General features: G+C 51.7%; 1 protein-coding gene across 4 annotated transcripts in view; it reads right to left on the bottom strand.

Moving 5' to 3' along the window:
- The window catches only part of LOC149335148 (nucleolar protein 4-like), a 127041-nt gene extending 112341 nt beyond the window's left edge, over window positions 1-14700 (bottom strand). For 2 of the 4 annotated variants that reach the window (XM_089551810.1, XM_089551811.1), the window contains exon 1: window positions 14209-14357. In XM_089551810.1, the coding sequence (XP_089407936.1) occupies window positions 14209-14234 (26 nt within the window). In that variant the 5' untranslated portion in view covers window positions 14235-14357. Of the gene's footprint in view, window positions 1-14208; window positions 14359-14409 lie in introns of those variants that run through there. The other 2 variants (XM_089551812.1, XM_089551813.1) reach the window with 2 other exon arrangements.
- Window positions 14701-23956: the final 9256 nt, after the last annotated feature.

Below are 23956 nucleotides of genomic sequence, written 5' to 3'. Positions count from 1 at the left end.
CTTATACTTCTAATTATTTAACTCTCGTGATCCGGATCTGCGGTCGGTACCTGTCCTAATTACCCTTCCCAGCACCTCGCTACCAACCGTGAACTTCTGTTACTGCGGTTCTCTGCGCATTAATTTTCAGCTAACACTTGTTGCTGGGCTAGTTGGTGCATTATTCTTCGTACAAAAGTTAGCGCAAAACACGACACTCACAAGAAAGGTAGACAGGACAACGCGCTACTGACAACTGATCCTTTATTGGAAAGGATCAGTTTTCCAATAAAGGATCAGTTGTCAGTAGCGCGTTGTCCTGTCTACCTTTCTTGTGAGTGTCGTGTTTTGCGCTAACTTTTGTACGAAGAATTAATTTTCAGACCAACCGTTCTGCACTACATGTCTAAGTTGTTGAATATCCCCTACACACACAAAAAAAAAAAAAACGCGTGTCAATGGAATTGCATAACCACGCCTCGTGTGCGGCCTGACCTCATTGACCAGAATCCACAACGCACTCCCTCACCAGAACACGATTTGGCAGCCCTGCTGTAGCATTTGGCCGCGACGTGCCATGGCAATGCACCAGTGTAGAATGGAAGTGTAGTTAATTGCCCGACTATGCAGCAATCGGAAGACAGAATTGCACAAGACACAAGAGCATGGAGCGTGTGTGCGTGGCGGAGGGGGGGGGGGGGGGGGGGGGGGGGTTGCATGGAATGGGGAGAACTAGAGATTTGCTTCGTACTGTAACGACGCAGGCTTACAGCTCAGCCATTTACAGTGTTTCGAACCAACGACAACACTAAAATGTGAAACGCATGGGGAACCTGCGCTTGGAATTCAATCCTATCTCGTGCGGCACTTCGTTCGGACACTCATGGGGACGAACGGTTCGTTCCAACGGTCGAAAAGTCACAAAAAGAATGTTAGCTCAATTGACGGGTCGGTAGAGCTTGTAGAACTCTAAAGTTTGCAGCAGAAACTGCGGCTCTCCTTGGTATATACGCAGTGTTTGAGAAGTTCACGTGACGCGAGTAATTTAAAAGCTCCGAAATCAACCCGATAAGCTTTATCGGAAGAACGCCACTTGGGCTAGTAATGAAACTGCGGCGAGCCTTTGTTTATTGATTCTATTTCATTCTATACTGTGTTCGACTCCATCGGTAGAACCAAGTAGCCAGTGCAGTTTCAGAGTTACCGCAGCTCTTGAGCCAACGAAACAGTACCAAAATTACAAGTTCAAGAATAATAGTTGGCAGCTATCTCGGCCCCGAACAGTAAGAGACCCTGCCAATCCCAACAGCTCAAATGTCAACCCATACCCCGAAGTAGCTTCACGAACGCGACTCCAGCGACCACACTTTGTAACGATTCTTGCTCGCGATCCATTGCTTGGCGCCTTGGACAGCTGCGCCTCGTCTGACAACAGCAGCTACCAAGAACATAAAAGGGCAACAGAGTACAAAAGAGAAGAACTGTCTCTACTAAAAAACGCGGCACCCTACCGCTCTTCATGTTCAATGTCTCGCGGAGTGCGAAGAAATACCGCGGAACTCTGTCCCATGTCGCGAGATTTAATGAGGGAGAGAATGAAAGCAAGGAAAGGGGAGACAGAAGAAGAAGAAGGAAAGAGGTCAAAAGGCGCGGCGGCGACGTCACAGGCAAGCCAACCGTCGCTGGCGCTCCTGCAGACAGGTTCGAGATCGCGCGCGCGGCCGGAACCCGCGTTCCAAACCCGCGGAGAGAGCTCGGCGTCGCGGCATTTCGCACACGCGGCCCGCGTCGTACCTCGCCGCTTCGCCTTCTCTCTCTCTCCTCGGTAACCTGCCCTCTCCCCTTACCTAACTCACATGCACGCCCTCTAGCATTTTCCAGCGGCGGCAGCGGCCACGTATGTGAGCGCGTAGAAGCGCCGCGGGCTGCCGCAGCTGCTCGCTCTCCGGGGCTGCCCGAAGCTCGGGAGAGGAGGAGGTGGGCGAGCTCTGTCCGCTATAACCGGAGGCAAGTGTGCGCCGTTTCTGCTAAGCGGAAGGTCCGCAGCTGCGCGCTCGGCCCGCAACGCGGCCCCCCAGTCCCGGGATGCGAAAGCGGCTACGTTCGCCGACCGGGCCTCCACCGACGGCCACGTATGGAGCCGCGCGGTGCCCGAGTACTTTGGCGCAAATAAAAGCGCCGAGACTGGTGGGCGCCAAAGTACTGGAGGTGCTAAAGTACCAAAGCTCTATAAGCGCCAAAATGAGCGAAAGCGTTCTTTGCCTCCAAACATCCCGTCCACGCCGGACTCGACTGGCGTTTACAGCCGCCTTTGCATTTCAGGACTGTGCAGCGCTAGGGTCGGGCGTAATGAGTGTCGCTGCATCGGGAGTTGAGTTTAGCAGGGTCGTTATGAAGTAAGAACAGTTCTCCGTTCTGCCGACGCCATGAGCACGCGCTGTCACGCCGCTCTGACGTCGCAAAGTGTTTCTTCGCGCGAACAGCTCGCTTATCGTTTCCAAAGATTGTAGAGCACGCAAAAATCGGCCATTCGAGAATCGTTAATGCGTGCTCATCGAGGCATGATATGTGAAGTCTGCGCATGGAATATGGGGGCCGCCGAAGTGGAGTGTTCAGGATTAATGCTCACCATCTGGTGTTTTTTAACGCGCTCTGACTTCGCATATCGCAAAAAAAAAGAGTGGTTGGGAGGGGGGGGGGGGGGGGCTGTTGGTGGTTTAGCATTGCTAAGCACGAAATAATGTGCGGTGCGAAAGCACGATTTTGCGCAGGTGCGACCCCACCGACACGTACCTCAAAGGGCGACTGTGTCCACTGACCCAGGGAGCCAGTTATGCGCTTTTCCTTTCCTCAAAATTAACGGAGTTCACAACATTGACGCAAACGCAGCTTGTTAGCTGTACAGCGGAAGCTATACAAGACAGGGGAGATTATATACCAGCCTGAGTGGTTGGCCGGTAAGCGCATAAGCGCGGCACACATGCAGCTAAGAGTCGCCGCGCTCTCGTATAGTTTCTGCTCGATTGTCAAGCTTTTAAGCGCAGTAGAAAACACTCTGGGCGACGACAGTTCAGATTAAATTATCTTCCAGCCTAAGAAAAAAAATGACATGAGGCTATACAGACTCGAATATAACGTACGTATTTCGCGTCTCTCAATAAAAAAAAAAAAGAAGAGACAAAAGATGCACGCATCTGCGCCATTGTCGAAATACTGACGTCACATCGTTTGATATTACCGCAGCGTGCCTAACAAAACAAAACAAACTGCACAAGGGGCGGAGTGTGAGGAACCTTCCCTCATCCCTTGTTCATTTCGTTTGGTGTTGTCACGAATCCCATCGTCTCGCTTTCTTTCTAGCTGAGCCACACATAACAGCCGTACCAAAAGAAAAGCAAAAGCATAACGCGCGCGTTGCTCGGATCACTCATCTACCACAATACCAGCATTAAACTATACGCACTTTCAAATGTTAGTTTGTGCGTCATCGTTCTGCAGTCTCTGGCAGTTATGTTCGAGTTCCTTTTTTCTTTGAAACGACAGCCGCGGAAGAATCTTTCTCGTTCTGCCTCATTAAGCATACTCTTACTCCGAAGATATTGAATGAATAAACACCAAACTAAGCGGCACCCACCACCCGCAGCAGTATGCACTCCCCTAGCGCATGCTGGTGCTGAATTATTCACGGCGATTGGCAACGATCAATCAGCGAACTGTCACGTCAGCTACCGCGCTGTGAAAACGAGTCCCGAGTCATTATCACCGACTCAAGAGAAGCTTGCCGCAATTTTCAACAGGGCCAAATTCCAGATCGTGCTTTCCAAATTTTACACAGATGTGAGTACCGGGATTTCCCAACCCGGCGCACCATCATCTGGGCCCCAGCACATGCGGGGATAGAGGGAAATAAGGTAGCGGACACTACCGCCCGCGCGCTCAACCACCGGGCATCGACTCTCTCGCCGCCTGATCCGGCTACTGATTTTAATCCGGCTATTACTTTTCGGGAGATCTCTCTCCTGTATAAAAACGCTCACGGCGGATACCCACCCCCCTGTAAAGGCCTCAATAAGGCAGAGGAGCGTTGGCTACTTCGCCTCTACACCAACACGGTACTGTGCCCGGCAGTGCTCAAACATTTCAATTCGGCCTTTTCGGGCGAGTGTCCACACTGTGGGGAAGTGTTTGCGGACACGTATCACATGGTGTGGGCATGCCCTGCCAATCCTGCTTTCCCACCCCACCCCCACCCCACCCGAGAGGACTGGGAGGCTGCCCTGCTCGGCTGCTCAACTCTCCAGGACCAACGAGCCCTGGTGACAAGAGCCCGGGCCGCCGCGGAGGCCACAGGGGTCCCGGACTAGGGATCCCTCCTAGTGATTGTGAGGGCCGGGCCCTTCAGGCACGGTCCAAGCAATACCTATCTTGTATATAGTACAAATAAATGTTTTACACCACCACCACCCTCAATTCTGACATCTTTGGACACTGGACTGTAAGTAAATTGGTTTTTGAGGATAGGATATGGCGCAGTATCTGTCACACATATCTCGGTGGACACCTGAACTGCGCCATAAGGGAAGGGAGGAAGGTGGAAGTGAAAGAAGAAAGAGGTGACACATTCGCGATTAGGTCCGACAGTAGCGCAGAGAACAGCCCCGGCTGTCTTTGCTATGGTGAGTATTGGTAGTTTGGTTTGGTTTTTGAGGAAAGGAAATGACGCAGTAACTGTCTCACTATCTCGGTGGACACCCGAACCACGCAGTAAGAGAAGGGATAAAGGAGAGAGTGAGAGAAGAAATTAAGATGACGCAGGGTGAACACGTCGCTAGTCTTGGAAATTGGTCCGATACGTAACAGTGAAGCGGAAGAGTGCGCCCAGCACTTCACAGTCGAATGATGAAAACAAAAAATTGGTTTTGAGGAAAGAAAACGGCGCGGTAGCTGTCTCACTGGAGGACACTCCAACCGCACAGTGAGGGAAGGGAACAAGGTGGAAGTGTAAGGAGAAAGGAAGACATAAGTGCCGTATAATGGACGGCTCCGGAATAATTTCGAACACCTGGGCATCTTCAGCACGCACTGACACTGCGCAGCACACGGGAACCTTTTGTGTTCTGCCTCCATCGAAATGCGGCGCCACGGCCGGGATCGAACCCTCGTCCTTCGTGTCAGTAGCCGAGAACCCTAATCCCCGAGCCATCGCGACGGGTAGTCAATTGATGAACTCAAGAGGATCACCAACGTTTTCCAGCGACCCCTTTCTTATTTCATTCCTTTGGAAGTGGCCTAGTGGAATGAGCATCCGCCTTGCATGCCGGTGGTGCGGGGTTCGACTCCCAGTACCGCCGGGGGCCCACCAGTGTGAAACAATGGGTACAAGCTTTCAGGTGGCCTGGCGCTAGGCTGATCTGGGGCGACATTTGAGAAATGGGTCTCTAACCATACCTTATGTAACGAAAACTACCTTCTGCCATGGCGATCTTTGGCCGAAGCTGTCCTTGAGCTATCAAAATTCACAGTAATGAAATAATTATTTTTGGCTGCTTTTCGCCCGTCACCTCCGCCTCTGATACCGCTACGGCGGTCGATTTACAAATCGTGGCCGGCGCAGAGTGCGACTGCATGCAGCGCCGCCGGCCGCAAGGATAGGGCCACGCCTGAAAAGGCATATTAAACGGCGCTGTGGCGCTGTATGATATTATGCGAAGCATATTACTAGAGCTACACTACAGCCCGTCGAGCGCGGCGGTGCAGCTACCATTGACCTTGAGGGTGACCACGTGACACCACGTGACAACATGACGTCACAGCAGAGGAGAGATGGGCTGCCGGCTCGCGCGGTCGGCCGCGGCGGTGGAGGCTCCACACAAGAGGCGCTGCAGCTGACCACGTGACGCTACAGCAGCGGTATAAAGCTGAGCTTGCCTCGCTCTCCGGGCACTTATCTGTTCTCAGCGCGGCTTCGGCCGCTTTTTTTTGAGCAGCGTCCGCTCCGGCGGACGCAGTTGTTGCTGCGACGCGCGTCTTTTCTTTCCTTTTTCTCTTTCCTCTGATCTTTTAACTCTCCTCTATCTGCACGTGGCAGCGGTGGTGGCTTGGCTAGAGCCAGTAGCAGGCCCGTGCAATTTCCTCTTCATCCTTCTCTCAGTCACAACAACAACAACAACTCCGGGCACTTACGAGGCGGCCAGGTGTTGGGATGCCGCCTAGAAGCAGGGCTGGTTTGAACGAGAAGCGAAAGCTTCAGCGTGCCACAGAGACCGATGAAGAGCGGGATGAACGTCAACCAAGGAAAGCCATGTATTACCAAGCCTAGCCATCAATATGCTTCGCATCTGACTAGGCTTAACCTTAGCTAAGCCTCAGCCATTTTTTTTCTGGACGACTGCGGACGCATACTAGACTTCGAAAGCAGCCTTTTCTGCTTAAATGCTTAAATTTCGACTCAACCGCAATCTAAAAACCAAAGCATGCATTTGTGAATATGTTCATCGCTTGTATGCATACAAATGAGCGCATCGTGTATTCATATATGTGCCAATTAGCGACACAAAATTCAGAACGCAGTCTTCAAATATTCAATTTCCGGGGCTATAACACACTCATAAATTCATTTGAGAAGCAATTATGCATTGTTAACAGCGACAGAAATCACCTAATCGTTCTGGGAAGTTGCGAACAACGTAGATGACGCTAAATTAAGACACAGTTGCCAATGCAACAGTTCTCTTAATCTGTGGGATCGGAAGTACAAATTCAGCTGTTTGTGTTATACATGCTGGGCGTTTTTTAAAGGTGCAAACCTTCATTGGCTCATGACTGCCTTCGTTTGGTTTACTTGGGCTTTACGTCCCACAGCGACTCAGGCTATGAGGGACGCCGTAGTGAAGGGCTCCGGAAATTCTGACCACCTGGTGTTCTTTAACGTGCACTGACATCGCACAGTACACGGGCCTCTAGAATTTCGCATACATCGAAACTCTATCGCCGCAGGGCTCATGACTGGCGTGGACGGAAGTTGTACGCACGAACTGTCAATCATAAGTTGTGTGGTAAGTAAAATAAAATTTAAAAGTTGATTAATCAACAGTTGGTAAGTAACATATACGTATGTTTGATTTGATCTGATTTATTAGGGTTTAACCTCCCAAAGCGACTCAGGTTATGAGGGACGCCGTAGTGGAGGGCTCCGTAAGTTTCGACCACCTGGGGTTCTCTAACGTGCACTGACACCGTACAGTACACGGGCCTCTAGAATTTCGCCCCCATCGAAATTCAGCCGCCGCGGCCGGGATCGAACCCGCGTCTTTCGGGCCAGCAGCAGAGAGCCGTAACCACTGAGCCACCGCAGCGGGGTATATACGTATGTAATGATATAAAAGAACAAAGGTACAAAATAAAAAAATCGAAAATAAAAACAAGAACAAAACAAAAATAACAAAGAATAAAAAGATCGCAAGACAAATAAAAAGAAAAACAAGCAACGTGAACATAATGAAAAAATAATGAAAAGAACTCGGTCCCTGAAAAATGGCTGCATCGAAGGCGTTTTCAAAAGCACAAGTTTGCGGCAGTTCTCTTGCCCCGCCAGTGCTACTGCTTCGAAGGTTATTGCGAAAAAAAAATTACAAAACAGGCATTGCACAAGATAGTTGGCCAATTAGGTCTGACAACGTCAAACAGCTGCGGCCACGAAATATACTACCTGATGAAGCATTGAGGTTTCGTTTTGACGCTTAGTACGTGTTCCGGTTATGTGGCTGTGATGGAACGCCCGGAAGGCGCTTCTATTCAGATAACATAAAATACTTCGGCCCATACTCTAACACCGACCCCAGCATTGGTCGCCGGGTCGAGGAGTTGCGTCTGGAACCGCGCACCGATACCCTGAAGCAAGACGAACTGCAGTGGAAACCGTCCGAGCTCGTTCTTCCCAGCTGTTAAAAGCCTTATTTTCGCCGTACTTGCGCAAAGAATTGTTACTAACGGCAACATCAAAACAGACCCAAAGCCGAAATCATCATCATCATAAGCCTGACTACGCCCACTGCAGGGCAAAGGCCTCTCCCATGTCTCTCCAATTATCCCTGTCCTTCGCCAGTTGCGGCCACCGTATCCCCGCTAACTTCTTAACCTCATCCGACTATTAACTTTCTGCCGCCCCCTGCTACGCTTGCCTTCTCTTGGAATCCACTTCGTTACCCTCAAGAACCAGCGGTTATCTTGCCTTCGCATCACATGCCTCGCCCAGGCCCACTTGTTCATCTTGATTTCGACTAGGATGTCAATAACCCGCGTTTGTTCTCTCACCCACCCTGCCCTCTTCCTGTCTCTTAACGTACACCTATCATTTTTTCTTTCCATAGCTCGCTGCGTAGTTCTTAACTTAAGCTGAACCCTCTTTGTTAGCCTCCACGTTTCTTTTGAAAAATATTCGCTCGCGGAGATAGACAACTCCGAGGCCATTGCTATCGGCCGCAGGTCGCACGAAACTGACGTCACTTCGCGGCACCGACGCTCTAAACACGAATACGCCTACATGGGAGTTGAAAGGGAATAAGCTGTACTCTAGTGCACACCCTTTTATGCGTAGCATACTGCAATCACTCAGTTCAGCCCTTGGGCGCGGCCGAGCAGCCACCAAACCACGTGACGTGACGTCACGTTGTTTGGTGACGCCACGTCACGTGGTGACGTGACGTCACCGAACCACGTTTAAAAAAAGATAAAAAAAGAAAACCAAAAAAGAAGAAAAAGAGACCAAAAAAGGAAAAAAGAAAAAAATCAGAAAAAAAAACGGCTTAGCATGGTGGCGGTTGCCACCGCCCCGTTTCAAAGGGGGCGCTCCTATCCATCCATCCATCCATCCATCCACACGTCACAGAGGGAAAGCTGCTGAGAAAATCGAGTGCCGCCAAGCAATACCTCGCGCAAAAAGACCGCGCAATATGCAACGCATTCTTGGCTTAACCAAGCTAAGCCTGGGCATTTTTTAAAAAGGTGTGCGCTACCTTTTTACTCCTTTCTGTTTCGAGTGCATAGACCGCCTCATGACCCCCCCCCCCCCCCCCCCCTTTAAATGTTGCAAACAAACAAGGAGTGGCTCTTCTATACGGGACGCGGTTCCCAGAAAGTTACTTCCCGCCGGCAGCGCATTGTACAAGGTCATGCAGTACGAAACTGAGTCGATGAATCAGTCGCGCTTTGGCAGCGTGGAAGGACTCGCGTCGCTCTCCTGACTCCTGCGCAAACGACCCTTTTCTACGCAGCTTTGCGCCGGGAACTCTTCCGCTTCTTTAAGCCAATCGAAGCGCGCTTCCAGTTAACACTTACGGACCCCGGACGATCAGGCACCCAACCCTGCTCAAGAGGTCCTATCGGTCCTTTCTACACATCATCAAATCGCGACATTCTACAAACTCAGCCGTATGACACTGCCACCACCCCACAGTACCTTGTCGCCCTTATCCAGCGCTACATGGCGACTATTACAGACTGGGCGCTTTATTTCACCCCACCGTCTCTCATGCTTTCACCCCACCTTTCCTCCTGATTGTAGCACCTGTGGCATGCCCAGATCCACACTTTTCCACTACCTTCGGGAATGTCCTTCCCCAAAGGCAGTACCCCCATCCCACTCGTTCTTCCTGGGAGGCTGCTTTACGGACCGCTCAGCCCGCCGGCTAGAAATGACTGGTGGATCGGGCTTCACGTGATGCACAAGCCCGTGGACTCCTGGACCAGTAGGGGATACACCTGGAAGATTTTTTTTTTGTCTAATAAAAGTTGTTTCCATCCATCCATCCAGTCTCTGATGGTAGTCGAGTGAGTGAGAGAAAAAAAAAGCTCAGTGGCGCTTGATTGGGCGATACGACGGAAATGCGTGAGCGGTTGCCGCTACGAACTACGCTCATTGACCACACACCAATTTGTTTTCAATTTCTCTGATTTTTCTCGACATCTCTTCGTCTTCGTTCTGGTCATTTTCTTTCAACGCCGCTACATCGCTCATTCTCTACATTCGTATATCCCTCGGAGTCCTCATACGCATCCCGGCGCAGTGGTGCAGCGGCCAAGCGACGCACCACTGCCCTGCGATGGCAGGTGCTGGCACCGGTGGGGTTTATGCGATCAAGGTTGCTGTTCCCCAGCAACTTCTCTCCTGCCATCTGCCAGGTGGACAGCTTGCTACCAATCCGGTGGGATGTGACGACGGCTCAAGGTCGCGTGACCTAGGTGGCCTACACACCTAGGTTGCTTCTATGGGAATCGTCGTGAATTCATTCTCTTAAGGGATTCACTCCGCTTACTCTTGACGCCATTTTATCCGGGACATGTCCCCGACGCTTAAACCTACCCGTCAAAGTACGATGCGATGGCATTATAGATTACTCCCGCGCACGCGCTGTTCTTGTACAGATTCACAGGTCACGAGGTGTCCTCATACCACTACTGGCGCAGTGGTGCAGCGGATAAGCGATGCGCCAACTGCCCCGGCAAGTGGCTGTTTGACACACATTCGGCGGTGGGGCTTCAGAGACCCGATCTCCCGCAAAGCTCATTTTCGCACAGGCAGTTCTTCGGCAGGCTGCCTATCCTTCGATCGATGAGCATATGCGCTGTGTGGCAACTGCATTGGATTTTTAAGAATTAATTTCATTGCAGCCTGCTATTGTGGGTAGATTGCACCCGGTGCGAAGGTGCCCACCGTGGTAGGTGGCCCGGCTGATGCTTCGTGACGCGGACGCACGGACGCCGACTTTTCTCGAGGACGGGACCTCTGTAATACTGCCGCATTAAAATGGCACGTGCTGGGAAGCTTCATTCGTCGCAGTCACGTCGCTCGCGATAGCTCCCGAAGTTGAACGCAATGAAATAGGTTGTAATATTCGCTTTCCTTTGATTCCTCCATATGCGAAGCCACCACAGAAAGCCTTCGAATCACTTTTCGCACCCTTCAAATGTGGTTTCTAAGCTCGTTAAATTTCGAAGAAATGCCAGGGTAGCTGGCGGAGCAAAGTTCACCGCATGTCGTTCAGCTCAGAGCAACGGTGGTTCGTCACAGCCCCCTGACAGTCGTCCACGCTGCATCGGCGAGCTCCGGGTGCTACAGTGCCTTCCTGGATATTAGCTATGAAAACTGGAAATAGTGGAGTTTAGTGTCCCAAAGCGACACACTGACTATGAGGGACGCCGCAGTCGAAGGCTCCGGAGTAATTTAGACCACCTGGGGATCCTTAACGTTAACGTGAACTCACATCGGACAGCACACGGGCGGCCCTTAGCGTTTCGCCTCCGTTGAAACGCGGCGGCCGCGTTTTCATATGGAGCCGAAGCGCAAAAAAAGAGCCCGTGTGCTGATAAATTCCCGTTAAGATATAGATGGATGGAGTCTCGATTATTAATGAGAAAGCATTTCTAGGCTACGTCGGCGGGGTCGTGTGACCAAAACGTGTCTGACGTTTCGACTTTTTGAAAAGAGATATAGCATCAAACGAGTGGTTGTAATCGAAAGAGGGTGATGTGAGGATGCTGCGCAAAAAAATTGTGTCGATAGGATGATTAGGTAATTAATTAGAGCCAAAACTGTCTAAAAAACGCCGGAATAGCGCGGACGTCGATAAAGTGAGGCGACGGGAAAACAGCTGCGGACGGAAAAATAGTTGAAAAAATAGGCAAAAGAGTAAAAATGAAGTTTGAAATGAATCAAAATGTATTTGAAGAGTGATAATTAGTCGAACACAAACGTTTCAATGACATAGATTAATTAGTGATTTAATTATCAGTAAAAACCATTGAACGGTTGAATAGGATGGACGGGTATATAGCAAGTGGACGGGAAAGCAACCACGGCGCAAAATATCAAAAATCAAAATGGTTTATTAAGATAAAAGAGGGTATAATCAGAAAAATAAATCAATATTTAATTAAAACATAACTACGCTAATTCAGTGGTTAAATTAATGAACAAAACAAAAAGAAAATGACAGAGAGGCAAAGAAAGGCAACAAGTGCCGAGGAGGCGTCGATGCTTTCGCGTTCTCGCAGTGCGGGTCACCGCAGTGATCTGTAATTTTATTATTTTTTACTAGTGACCGAGAATGATCCGGGCCGGACTTCGTCGGCCGGACTTCATCTTTCAGATAGTGAAGCAATGTCATGTTGGATTGAGGTTAGTATAGCGTGCACGCTCCTAAGGCCATCATAATGAGTCAAATAAAGGGTAAAATATATATGCTCGTTTTTGTGAAAAAAAAAAAATCCTAAACTTTAGTCACGTTTACACATTCCCATTCCTGATAGAAACTGGAGGCACATGTATAAAATCTGCAAAAGCCTTCATCCTCGGTGGCGCAAGGATTATGGCGTTTGGCTGCCGAGCACATCGACGCGAGGTTTAATTCGGTCCCCGGCGGCCGCATTTTGACTCTGACCGCGCCCGCATAGCGACAGAACCCGCAAGCGCCCTGGACTAAGGGTGCCAGCCACGAAGACTCTGAGAATCTTCAGTCGCTATGAGCCAATAATGTGTTTCAGTCAATCAATCGAGTCAAAATGCAGAAGGCATTCGTCTGCTGGGTGATGTCGGCGCACAGTGAACAACACGGGGTGACCGAAATTAATCCGAAATCTATAGACGGCTGTCTCATCCTCCGTCCACCCCATTCTTCATCCCTACCTTCACGGCGCGATTCAGGTGTCCATCCTGTGATAGTTACTCCATCTTTCCCTTAAAGAACCCCAGGTGGTCGAAATTTCCGGAGCCCTCCACTACGGCGTCTCTCATAGCCTTAGTCGCTTTGGGACGTTGAACTCCGTAAACCAAACCAAACCAAACCTTCATCACAACTAATATAGGTGACTTAAAAGTTCTTTTTAACACCTCACGCCACACATGCGCATACCATGTGCTGTATAGCCATTATGAGTTTCCTTATCATGCCTAATTATTATCACAGTCAGAGTTGATTTAGCCCCACCACAAACGCCGCGGTGTCAGCGAAAGGGCGCGCCCCGGGTCCCACTCCGGGCTCGGGACCCGAGAGCGGATGCGCGCAACGGAATCTCCCGTCGCAGCAGCCAGCTCCCGACGCGTTGCACTGGCTATGACGTCACAGAAGAGAGAGAGAGAGAGAGCAGCGACATAGCCGCGTAGGCTACACAGCAAGTGGACGCCGACGCTTGCGAGACAACTCCAAGCGACGACAGTGCTCGGCCACGGATGAGGGAGGAAAGAGGGAAGGAAAGGAGGGGGGTATCGAACAGCGCCAACCGGAGCGAGCCAGCACGGAGTTTTTTCCCGAGCTTCACGGAGACCAATGACCGATCGAAACTCCCGAAATTGGCCACGGAAGATCTCGCGCCACGCTTTCTGTACCGGCGGCATGCGGCGCGGACATATTGCGAAATACGCGGGAAAGCTCTGATTGGTTGCCGGTGACATGTTGTTGCCGGACTAGCTTCCGGGTGTGGGTGTTAACAGCGACTCGATTTGGCGCTCGTTTAATGAGGCACGGCTGTCAGCACTGGTGAAAATGCAATTAAGTGAAGGCTCGCACGAGCGGGTCTCGATCAAACATCCTGGCCAGTTTAGTTCGGGGTTTGAAAAGAAAAATTACCGCACCCCATAAGTAGTCTGCCAGTGAAAACGAAAGCAAACACGTCTCGGTTACAGCCACAGCACCCGACGTCCCGCTTCTGGATACGAGTGGCGCGAAGCAAAATAAAATTAAAAGCGAGAAATGTCGCCACGCCGCAGCAGGGAACGCCGCGCTGCGTATTACGAGAGCTGGGCTCGAAAATGTCACCGCGCATCAGCTGCTGCAGCCCGCTCAAGACACACTCCAAATCGGGCTGATCGCAGGAACGCGTAAAAGAACCCGGGCCGTCGAGGCGCTATTCACTAGTGGAGAACCGCTGTGCAACTTCTAAAGAAACAAAAACAAATACAGCGACGACGCTTCACCGAAACACCTTTTGAGAATCGGTCGCTGCGGTGGCTCAGTTGGTATGGTGCTCGGCTACTGACCCGAAAGACGCGGGTTCGATTCCGGCCGCGGCGGTCGAATTTCGATGAAGTTGAAATTCTACAGGCCCGTGTACTGTGTGATGTCAGTGCACGTCAAAGAACCCCACGGGGTCAAAATTTCCGGTGCCCTTCACTACGGCGTCCCTCATAGCCTGAGTCGCTTTGGGACGTTAAACCCCATGAAACTAAAACCAAACCTTTTGAGGATGAAGGGTGAAATCATCCGCGTGGCACTCAACGCAGGCAACACACCAGACAGGTCGGCGACGATGTAGTACAAGGATCAGACTCCGGCGCAAAATGACACCGACGGGCCGCCGGCGTTAACGGAGCGCCGGCAACGCCGAACGTCGCAGGTGGGCCGTAGCAGACGACGCACCGAAACGCGGGATACTCACCGCTCGTGCAGCAGCCGGTGGGGCCCGGGGTTAGGCCTAGCCCTGGGTCGGGCGTCCCACGACAGGCGGCTGCGTCGGCCGCGTCGTCGTCCACGGCTCGGTCCCGGCGTGGTTGCTGCGCCGGCACCGCTGCGAGCGCCGGGTCCTGCTTTCCGCCGCTGCAGTTGGCGTGGTGGTTCCTGGAGCGCGTCGTCGTCGGCGAAGCGGCGGCAACGGCGGCGACTACGTTAACGCGGCTGGCAGCGGCTGCTGCTACTCGCCCCCGAGCCAGGCTCGTCCCGCCGGCAGCGGACTCCCTCCCCTCCTCCTCCCCCTTCGCGATCCTCCTCCGGTGCGCGAGCGTTCTTTCGCCCGGGAGGCCCCGCGCCAGCCAATGGGACAGACGCGCGTGCACCGCCTCCCTCTCCCGGCGGCACTCCACGGTCGCAGCCGGCGCACGGCTCGGCTACGGGCTAAGCCCCCCCCCCCCCTTCGAACCTCGCCGCTGCTGTTCTAAAGCAAGTGTTCGGCGCCTTGGGCGCCCTCCCCGGCTGTCTTTGTACTATACTCTTCCCTCTTGTTTTCGGCTGTCTGTCGCACTGACCCTGCTCAACTTCAGGAGCTTCGACGCACTCCGAGAAACCTTCCTCGAGGCATCGCATCGCTCAGGAGCGTGACCGTGTCCGACTACGTCCTAGCGGGCCCGACTCGAATGCTCGATTACAATCCGCTCTTCCACTTTCGAACTTTGAGTGCTCTGAAACGACCTGTTGATAGCGTAGCGCGCGCGGCGGCTGGGCGCGTTGTGCGCTTCAAAATTTTGCCTTGAGCGCTTTTTGTATTAGCCCCCATATTGTCAATTTGTTGGCGCGCATAACTCAATTATTGGTTGTTGACTTGCAGTACTGATTCTCGCTTAACTATAGCGCATGAACGAAGCAGGAAACCGCATATGAAGTTGTTGCTGCTATAAAGAAGAGGTTAATTACTGAAGTAGCCGCCGTGGTGGCTCAGTGCTTATGGTGCTCGGCTGCTGAACCGAAAGACGCGGGTTCGACCCCGGCCGCGGCGGTTAAATTTCGACGGAGGCGATATTTAGAGGCCCGTGTACTGTGCGATGTCAGTGCCCTTTAAAGAACCCCAGGTGGTTGAAATTTCCGGAGCTTTTCACTACGGTGCCCCATATAACCTAAGTCGCGTTGGGACGCTAAACCCCATAAACCAACCATAAATTAAACTCCACCTGCCACAGTGGGCAGTTCCTCCTGGCTGTTCCTAGCAGTTCCACCTTCGTCATAGCCTTAGTCGCTTTGGGAAATTTAACTGTGTGGGTGTGGGGGGGGGGGGGGGGGGGGCTTACACCTTTTACATGGTTTGGGCGTGTCAATCGAACCCATCCATCCCCCACAACCCCAACCCCACCAGAGACTGGGAGGCGGCCCTGCTCGGCTGTCAAGACCTCAAGACCCAAAAGGTTTGGTTCAACGGACGCGAGCGGCGTTGCTTGCCATTGGGGCCCTGGAATAGGGCCTCCATCCACCTAGTATTGTGTGGGGAAAGGGCCAGTAGAGCCCTACAACAATCACCTCTCTGTAACAGTTTAATAGAAGATAAAAGTTTTCCACAACCACCACCCATAAACGATAAACCTATGCACAGAAGCTATTCATATGTCCATATTAAGACCACCTCTCTTAAGAGCCACGCAACGATTGTCAATTCCAATGCGCGGTGAAAGAAAAAGGTCAACTCATTAAGACGAAATCTTAAAGGCTCGTATACTGCGCGGTATCAGTGCACGTTAAACAACATCAGATGGTCGAAATTTCCGGAGCCCTCCACTACAGCGTCCCCCATAGCCTCTGTCGCTTTGGGACACTGAACCCCCATAAACCATAAACCACCATTAAGGGTTCGAACCATTTGTTTTAACCTTCAGCACAACGCCACATCACCTCCTCTTTCACTCTCTCCTCCATCCCTTTCCTTGCAGCGCGGTTGCCGCCGCCGCGTACTGGGATATCGTGCTAAGCGGACTGGGGACGCGGTTTTGCGACATCATCATCATCATCAGCCTGACTACACCCACTGCAGGGCAAAGGCCTCTCCCATGTCTCTCCAATTAACCCTGTTCTTTGCCAGTTGCGGCCACTGTATCCCTGCAAACGTCTTAACTTCATCCGCCCACCTAACTTTCTGCCGAACCCTGCTACGTTTGCCTTCTCTTGGAATCCACTCCGTTACCCTCAAAGACAGCGGTTATCTTGCCTTCGCATTACATGCCCTGCCCAAGCCCACTTCTTCCTCTTGATTTCAACTAGGATGTCATTAACCCGCGTTTGTTCCCTCAACCACTCCGCGACACACGCCTCTTAATTCAATGTTTCCTCTCACGTCTCTTTCTACTCTCATCTGTCTGCACGTGGCAGTGATTCTGGCTCAGCTCGAGCCAGTGGCCAGGCCCGTGCAATTTTCCTTACATTCTTCCTTAGTCATACCAACACATGAATGGATGGAAAGCTTTGTTAGGCACGCGAGTTTGGACCCTTCAAGGTCTCAATGCCATCGCGCAGCCCTCACATTACGCGCATGTGTCCAGTCCACGTAGAGCCATGGCACTGCACCCCTATTCACACAGCGATGCCTCCCACCAAGAACACAGTGTTTGAGTGCTAGGCTACTGAGCCGGAGTACCCGAGATTGAACCCGACAGCGGCGGTCGCGTTTCGATGGGGAGTGAAACGCAAAAGGCGGCCTTGGGCTGTGTTGTTGTTGCTGTTGCGTCTGAGAGGAGGATGAAAGGAAATTGCACGGGCCTGCCTACAGGCTCTTGCCGAGCCACCACCGCTGCCACGTGCAGATAGAGGAAAGTTCAAAGATCAGAGGAAAGAGTGAAAGAAAAGAAAAGACGCGCGTCGCAGCAACAACCGCGTCCGCCGAAGCGGACGCTGGCTGAAAAATTGGCAGAGACTTAGCTTGGTTAAGCCCGGAAGGCTGCGAAAGCAAATTACGAGCAACTTTAGAAACTAAAGTAGTGAAAGGCGAACGCGGAACGCCGGAATTAGCTTAAAGAGCTATTGAGGTGTCCACTAAACCACAGAGTTGGTAAGGCGCCTTTCCTTACCTCCAAATCAACGCAGTCTACAACGCTGTTTATGTCAGAGCGCATCAATGAACGCCGGAATTAGCTTAAAGTGTTATTGAGGTGTCCACTAAACCACAGAGTTGGTAAGACGCCTTTCTTTTCCTCGAAATGAACGCAGTCCCCTCTCTTACTGCCTGGGATCTGATGGCTACCGCTGGGACCGCGCCGACGAACCGACTTGGTAGCTCAGATTTCACCTCGGTATGACGTCACAGACGCGAGCGCCTCTACGCGTCATCAAACTGGAGGCCGTCTAAAGGTCAAACGTGACTACCGCCGGGACCACGCTGAAGGCTCAAAACCTAGCGTAGTATTGCTCTCGCAATAAAAATCAGATAAGCGGCCGAAGCCGCGCTCGCTTCACCTCCTCCCCCTTGGGCTGTGCAATGTCAGTGCATGTTAACTATCTCCAGGCGGCCGAAATAATTCCTAGGACCTCCACTAGGATGCTCCTTCTTCTGTTGCTTCTTTTTAACACGATAGCGTTAAAGACCCCGTTGACCTGAAAACCAGGTTTCGGCGTTGTCGGCATTGTGAGCGAAAAAAAAAGAGACCCAGGCTTAGCTTGGTTAAGCCAAGAATGCGTTGCATATTGCGCGGTCTTTTTGCGTGAGGTATTGCTTGGCGGCACTCGATTTTCTCAGAAGCTTTTCCTCCGTGACGTATGGATGGATGGATGGATGGATAGGAGCGCCCCCTTTGAAACGGGGTGGTGGCTACCGCCACCATGCTCAGCTCTTTTTTTATTTTTTGTTTTAAATTTTCTTATTTGTTTTTTTTTCATGACGTCACGTCGTGACGTCACGTCACTGCGTCATGACGTCACGTCGTGCTGTCGTGACGTCGCGTCACGTGGTTTGGTGGCTGCCCGGCCGCGCCCAAGGGCTGAACTGAGTGATTGCAATATGCTACGCATAAAATCAATGGCATGGCTCTGGCAGGTGGGCCACCTAGGTCACGCGAAGTTGCGGCTTCGCCAGAACCTGATCACTGGATAGTGGGAAATTGGTTTTTGAGGAAAGGAAATTGCGCAGTAATTCCTTCACTTCGCGGTGGCCACCCGAACCGCGCCGTAAGGGAAATGAGGAAGGTGGTAGTGAAAGAAGAAGGAGGTGCCGTAGTTGAGGGCTCCGGATATAATTCCGGCCACCTTGGTGACATCGCACAGCGCCCGGGCGCCTTTGTGTTTCTTACCCCATCGAAACACGGACTGCCCACTGTGGCAGGTGGAAGTTTAATTAATGGTAGGTTTATGGGGTTTAACGTCCCAAAGCGACGTAGGTTTTAAGGGACACCTTAGTGAAGGGCTCCGGAAATTTCGACCACCTGGGGCTCTTTGAAGTGCACTGACGTCGCACAGTGCACGGGCCTCTAGAATTTCGCTTGCATCGAAATTCGACTGACGCGGCCGGAATCGAACCCGCGTCTTTCGGGTCAGCAGCCGAGTGCCATAACCACTGGGCCGCGCGGCGACCGCTTTTTGTGAGTCGATTTGGGTAATTAGGCCAAAGGCGGATATGTGCGCTAGCATGATGTTTTTCGGTGCTGCGCCGCTCTGCTAGGGTAAGGTGGGGGTTGGTGTGTGTGTTCTTTCATGTAAAAGTGAAAGTAGGACATCGCAACACCTCCCATAGTGCCTGCCTTGTGTGACTGTGCCACTGATCACCTACCCACCAGCAACACCTTTGCAAATAAGCCACCTGGTGGGCAGGTGAGCAGTGGCGCAGCGCCCCAGGTTCACGCGTGGTTACCGCCGACTACACCTGGGTAGGTAAGCCACACGGTGGGCAGGTTAAAAGTGGCGCAGTGGCACAAGACAGGTGCTGTGGCAGGTGTTTCCATCGGTGGCACTGGGGTTGCTTTGGCCGTGTTGCGACCCAGGTTGCTCTTCCCGAGCAGCTTCTCGCGACTGAATGGGCTGCCGCCTGACGTGGTGGGCAGGTAGCCCATCACCGGGTGGGAAGGCGAGCCGCATGGCACAAAGCCGGCTTGAGACAGACAGACAGACAGACAGACAGACAGACAGACAGACGGACGGACGGACGGACGGACGGACGGACGGACGGACCGACCGACCGACCGACCGACCGACCGACCGACCGACCGACAGACAGACAGACAGACAGGCAGACAGACAGACACAGACAGACACAGACAGACACAGACAGACAGACACAGACAGACAGACAGACAGACAGACACAGACAGACAGACAGACAGACAGACAGACACAGACAGACAGACAGACACAGACAGACACAGACAGACACAGACAGACACAGACAGACAGACACAGACAGACAGACAGACAGACAGACACAGACAGACAGACAGACAGACAGACAGACAGACAGACAGACAGACAGACAGACAGACAGACAGACAGACACAGACAGACAGACAGACAGACAGACAGACAGACAGACAGACAGACAGACAGACAGACAGACAGACAGACAGACAGACAGACAGACAGACACAGACAGACAGACAGACAGACAGACAGACAGACAGACAGACAGACAGACAGACACAGACAGACAGAGAGACAGACACAGACAGACAGACAGACAGAGAGAGAGAGACAGAGAGAGAGACAGAGAGAGAGACAGACAGACACCCGAATTCGAGGAATGACCACTATAAGTGCCAGCGCACAAAAAAAAATGGCAGAGGCTTAGCTTGGTTAAGCCCGGAAGGTTGCGAAAACAAATTACTAGCAACTTTAGCGACTAAAGTAGTGAAAGGCGCCTTTCCTTTCCTCCAAATCAACGCAGTCTACAACGCTGTCTATGTCAGAGCGCATCAATGAACGCTGGAATTAGCTTAAAGTACTATTGAGGTGTCCACTAAACCACATAGTTGGTAAGGCGCCTTTCCTTCCCTCCAAATCAACGCAGTCTACAACGCTGTCTCTGTCAGAGGGCATCAATGAACGCCGGAGGAAGAGGAGGATATAGAAGAGGAAAGGCAGGGAGGTTAACCGAAAGAATAATCGGTTTGCTACCCTACACGGGGGGAAGGGGGTGAGGGGATAAAAAAAAGAAAGAGAAAGGAGAGTAACAGAAAATTGAAGTAAAGTGTTATTGAGGTGTCCACTAAACCACATAGTTGGTAAGACGCCTTTCCTTTCCTCCAAATCAACGCAGTCTACAACGCTATGTCAGAGCGCATCAATGAACGCCGGAATTAGCTTAAATAGCTATTGAGGTGTCCACTAAACAAGAGTTGGTAAGGCGCCTTTCCTTTCCTCCAAATCAACGCAGTCTACAACGCTGTGTCTGTCAGAGGGCATCAATGAACGCCGGAATTAGCTTAAAGTACTATTGAGGTGTCCACTAAACAACATAGTTGGTAAGGCGCCTTTCCTTTCCTCCAAATCAACGCAGTCTATTACGCTGTGTATGCCAGAGCGCATCAATGAACGCCAGAATGAGCCTGAAGTGCTATTGAGGTGTCCACTAAACAACAGAGTTGGTAAGGCGCCTTTCCTTTCCTCCAAATCAACGCAGTCTACAACGCTGTCGATGACAGAGGGCATCAATGAACGCCGGAATTAGCTTAAAGTGCTATTGAGGTGTCCACTAAACCACAGAGTTGGTAAGACGCCTTCCTTTCCTCGAAATGAACGCAGTTCTCTCTCTTACTGCCTGGGATCTGCGGCGCTCCGTGGCTACCGCTGGGACCGCGCCGACGAACCGACTTGGTAGCTCAGATTTCAACTCGGTATGGCGTCACAGACGCGTGACTACCGCTGGGACCACCGCCGGGACCACGCTGAAGGCTGAAAACCTAGCGTAGTATTGCTTTCGCAATAAAAATTGTGAACGCTTGGGGGAAGGGTGTGGAGACGTCGTTTTTATGGACACTGGCGGACGCCTGGAGTGTTCCAGCTGACCCTCTAAGGGGCGTCGCTTTTAGTGCGAAAGAACTCATACGCTCACCAGCAACGACCAAGAATCTTGTCACCGTGCGTACAGTCTTTGCCAAAAGTAACCAGGCTGCACGGTTTGCTTGTCAGTCGTATATTAAGGTATTATGTCAGCTCTGAATCTGTGTATGGAGAGGACAGGTTCTCTCTTTCAAATGACTTTTTGATCTTTAGAGAAGCCATGAAGGCTCTACAATACGAATGAGAAGCAAAGGCAGTACCCCCCATCCCCAATCCCACTCATTCTTCCTGGGAGGCTGCTTTACGGACGCTCAGCCCGCCGGACAGAAATGGCTGGTGAATCGGGCTTCACGTGAAGCACAAGCCCGTGGACTCCTGGACCAGTAGGGGACCACCCTGGAAGATTTTTTTGTGTGTATGTGTTTAATAAAGTTGTTTCCATCCTTCCAAACCATGCTGCCTGGTTACTTTTGGCAAAGACTGTACGTACGTTCTTTCGATCTTGTGCTGTTGCCTAGCAAAACGGGTTAACCCGAGCTTACCGGTGTTCGGGTAAGCTCGGGTAAGTTCGGTGGAGCGTCGCGCCAGCTGCGTGCGAGGTTGCTGGGGTGAGATTAACACGGGTCGGACAGTCCTTAGCGGGGGCTGTGATAGAAGCAGCCACCTGTCTGTGCAGTGGCGCATTTCTTAACCACTGCGCCACTGCGCTGGTAGGGGGCTCGCCGCCATCTATGAATGATAAGTAGAGAGTGACCAATTCTGGATATATAAGGGCATTAACCAAGTAAAGATATCGTGTCATACCCTTAATGCGAAGCTTGATTTTCCCCTCGAATTGTAGACTGAACGTATGCTTTCGCACGTCTACTCGGTTTAACAACGTTAACCCAAGCTGGGGATCATCATAATAAAATTTTAAAATAAGACACTGAGGAAAAAGTTAATTTGGCCTGTATCGATAGATTAATAATACTTGCCCTAACAGCGTGGCTTTCTTAAGCTCCAAAAAGCCTGTAAATGAGATGCAAGTGACGCCATCATCGGCCGGTTTCGCAAGGTAACAATACGGTGCATCGAGAGGGTTTTTTGACACGGATCCCGGAGGCTGGACTACTCACGTGCAGGAAAAAGATATACGGAACGAAAGCTCTGTCAACCAGCACTGCAATTATATTAGCGAGAGCAAATCACGTGAAGCATCACTTGCCACAAGTGGAAGAGCGAGCGTCCAGAGCGGCGGTCGGCGCATCGGCGGACGGGAGAGCCAAGCGCAAGAGCGAATCACGTGACACATCACATGCCCCAACTGGCGAGGAGGAGCAGCCGAGCGGCAGTCAGTGCAGCGGCGGACGTGACTGCCAAGCGCGCAGTTGTGGCGTCGGCGAGTCACACGGCATGACGTCATAGCCACATGAGGCGCTCCTCCCGTTACAGGTCAAATCTAAAATCCAGTTGACCTTCAGGCTCGGCATGGGAGGAGCAGAGCTTTTCGTTTTAAAAACTGAGGAGGGAGTGTGACGCGAAGCGGCATTTTTTCGCAAAGCAAGTGCTCGGGAAGCCCCTCCCTCCCCCGTTTTTCGCACTCCCAACCGGTCGTTAATGCTTTTATGATGGCATGTTTATGTACGCATGTCTGCTTGGCCCGCGGCGCGGGCGTCGACTGCAAGGCGGTTGATCTATAGCCAGACACAACTTAAGAAGGCAGCGGCTTTTCCCCGTCAATGAAACCCTTCCATCCAATGGCGTCGGCCAATTCTCATGACCCTGCTAGGGTGACAATGCAGGGAGCGGTGCCACAATGGAGACAGGGGTCTATCCCTGACTATGGAGGGAGGGGACTATCCCCTTTCATCTGCCACACCCTGCTTTGTGACACTAGCATGGCCATGAGTTTGCCGCGCTCCTCCGCGCATGCGCGCGCGCAGCGGGGCTAGATATCGCCGCACGCTATCATGTGGCGTGATAACATGGGGTACCGACTCGCTCCTTTTTATTTTTTATGGCTAAGCTTCAAGGCTATCGGCGGACGCTCTATCGCAATTTTTTTTCCTCCATGGCTACACCGCCATTCTGAAGACCATGATCACATAGTCATTTTCGGTGAACACGTAACAAACTCGTTATCGAGCGACGGGTAAGCTATTAGACGCAATTTACTCAGCAATAAATGAGTCTTTTGCTGGCGGACACACATACCGCATGCCGAGCAAGTGCAATAGAATGGATTTCTAGCGAAAACAAACATTGTAAGCAATTGACCTCAGTATCTCTTTAAGTATGTTCTCAGACGGGGTCATCGTCATCAGTCTGACGACGCCCACTGCCGAACAAAGGCTTTTCTCATGTCTCTCCAATTAACCCTGTCCTTTTCCTGCTGCGGCCACCGTGTTCTCTCAGAATTCTTAATCTCATCCGCCCACCTTTCTGCCGACCCCTGCGACGCGTGCCTTCTCTTGGAATCCCCTCCGTTACCCTTAAGCACCAGCGGTTATCTTGCTTTCGTATTACATGCCCTGCGCAAACCCACTTTT

This window comes from Amblyomma mixtum, chromosome 7 (genome assembly GCF_055824585.1).
Source record: "Amblyomma mixtum isolate Tamu chromosome 7, ASM5582458v1, whole genome shotgun sequence".
Lineage (NCBI taxonomy): Eukaryota > Metazoa > Arthropoda > Arachnida > Ixodida > Ixodidae > Amblyomma > Amblyomma mixtum.
Note: the sequence above shows the minus strand (reverse complement) of the source record. Positions and strands in the feature narration are given on the sequence as shown.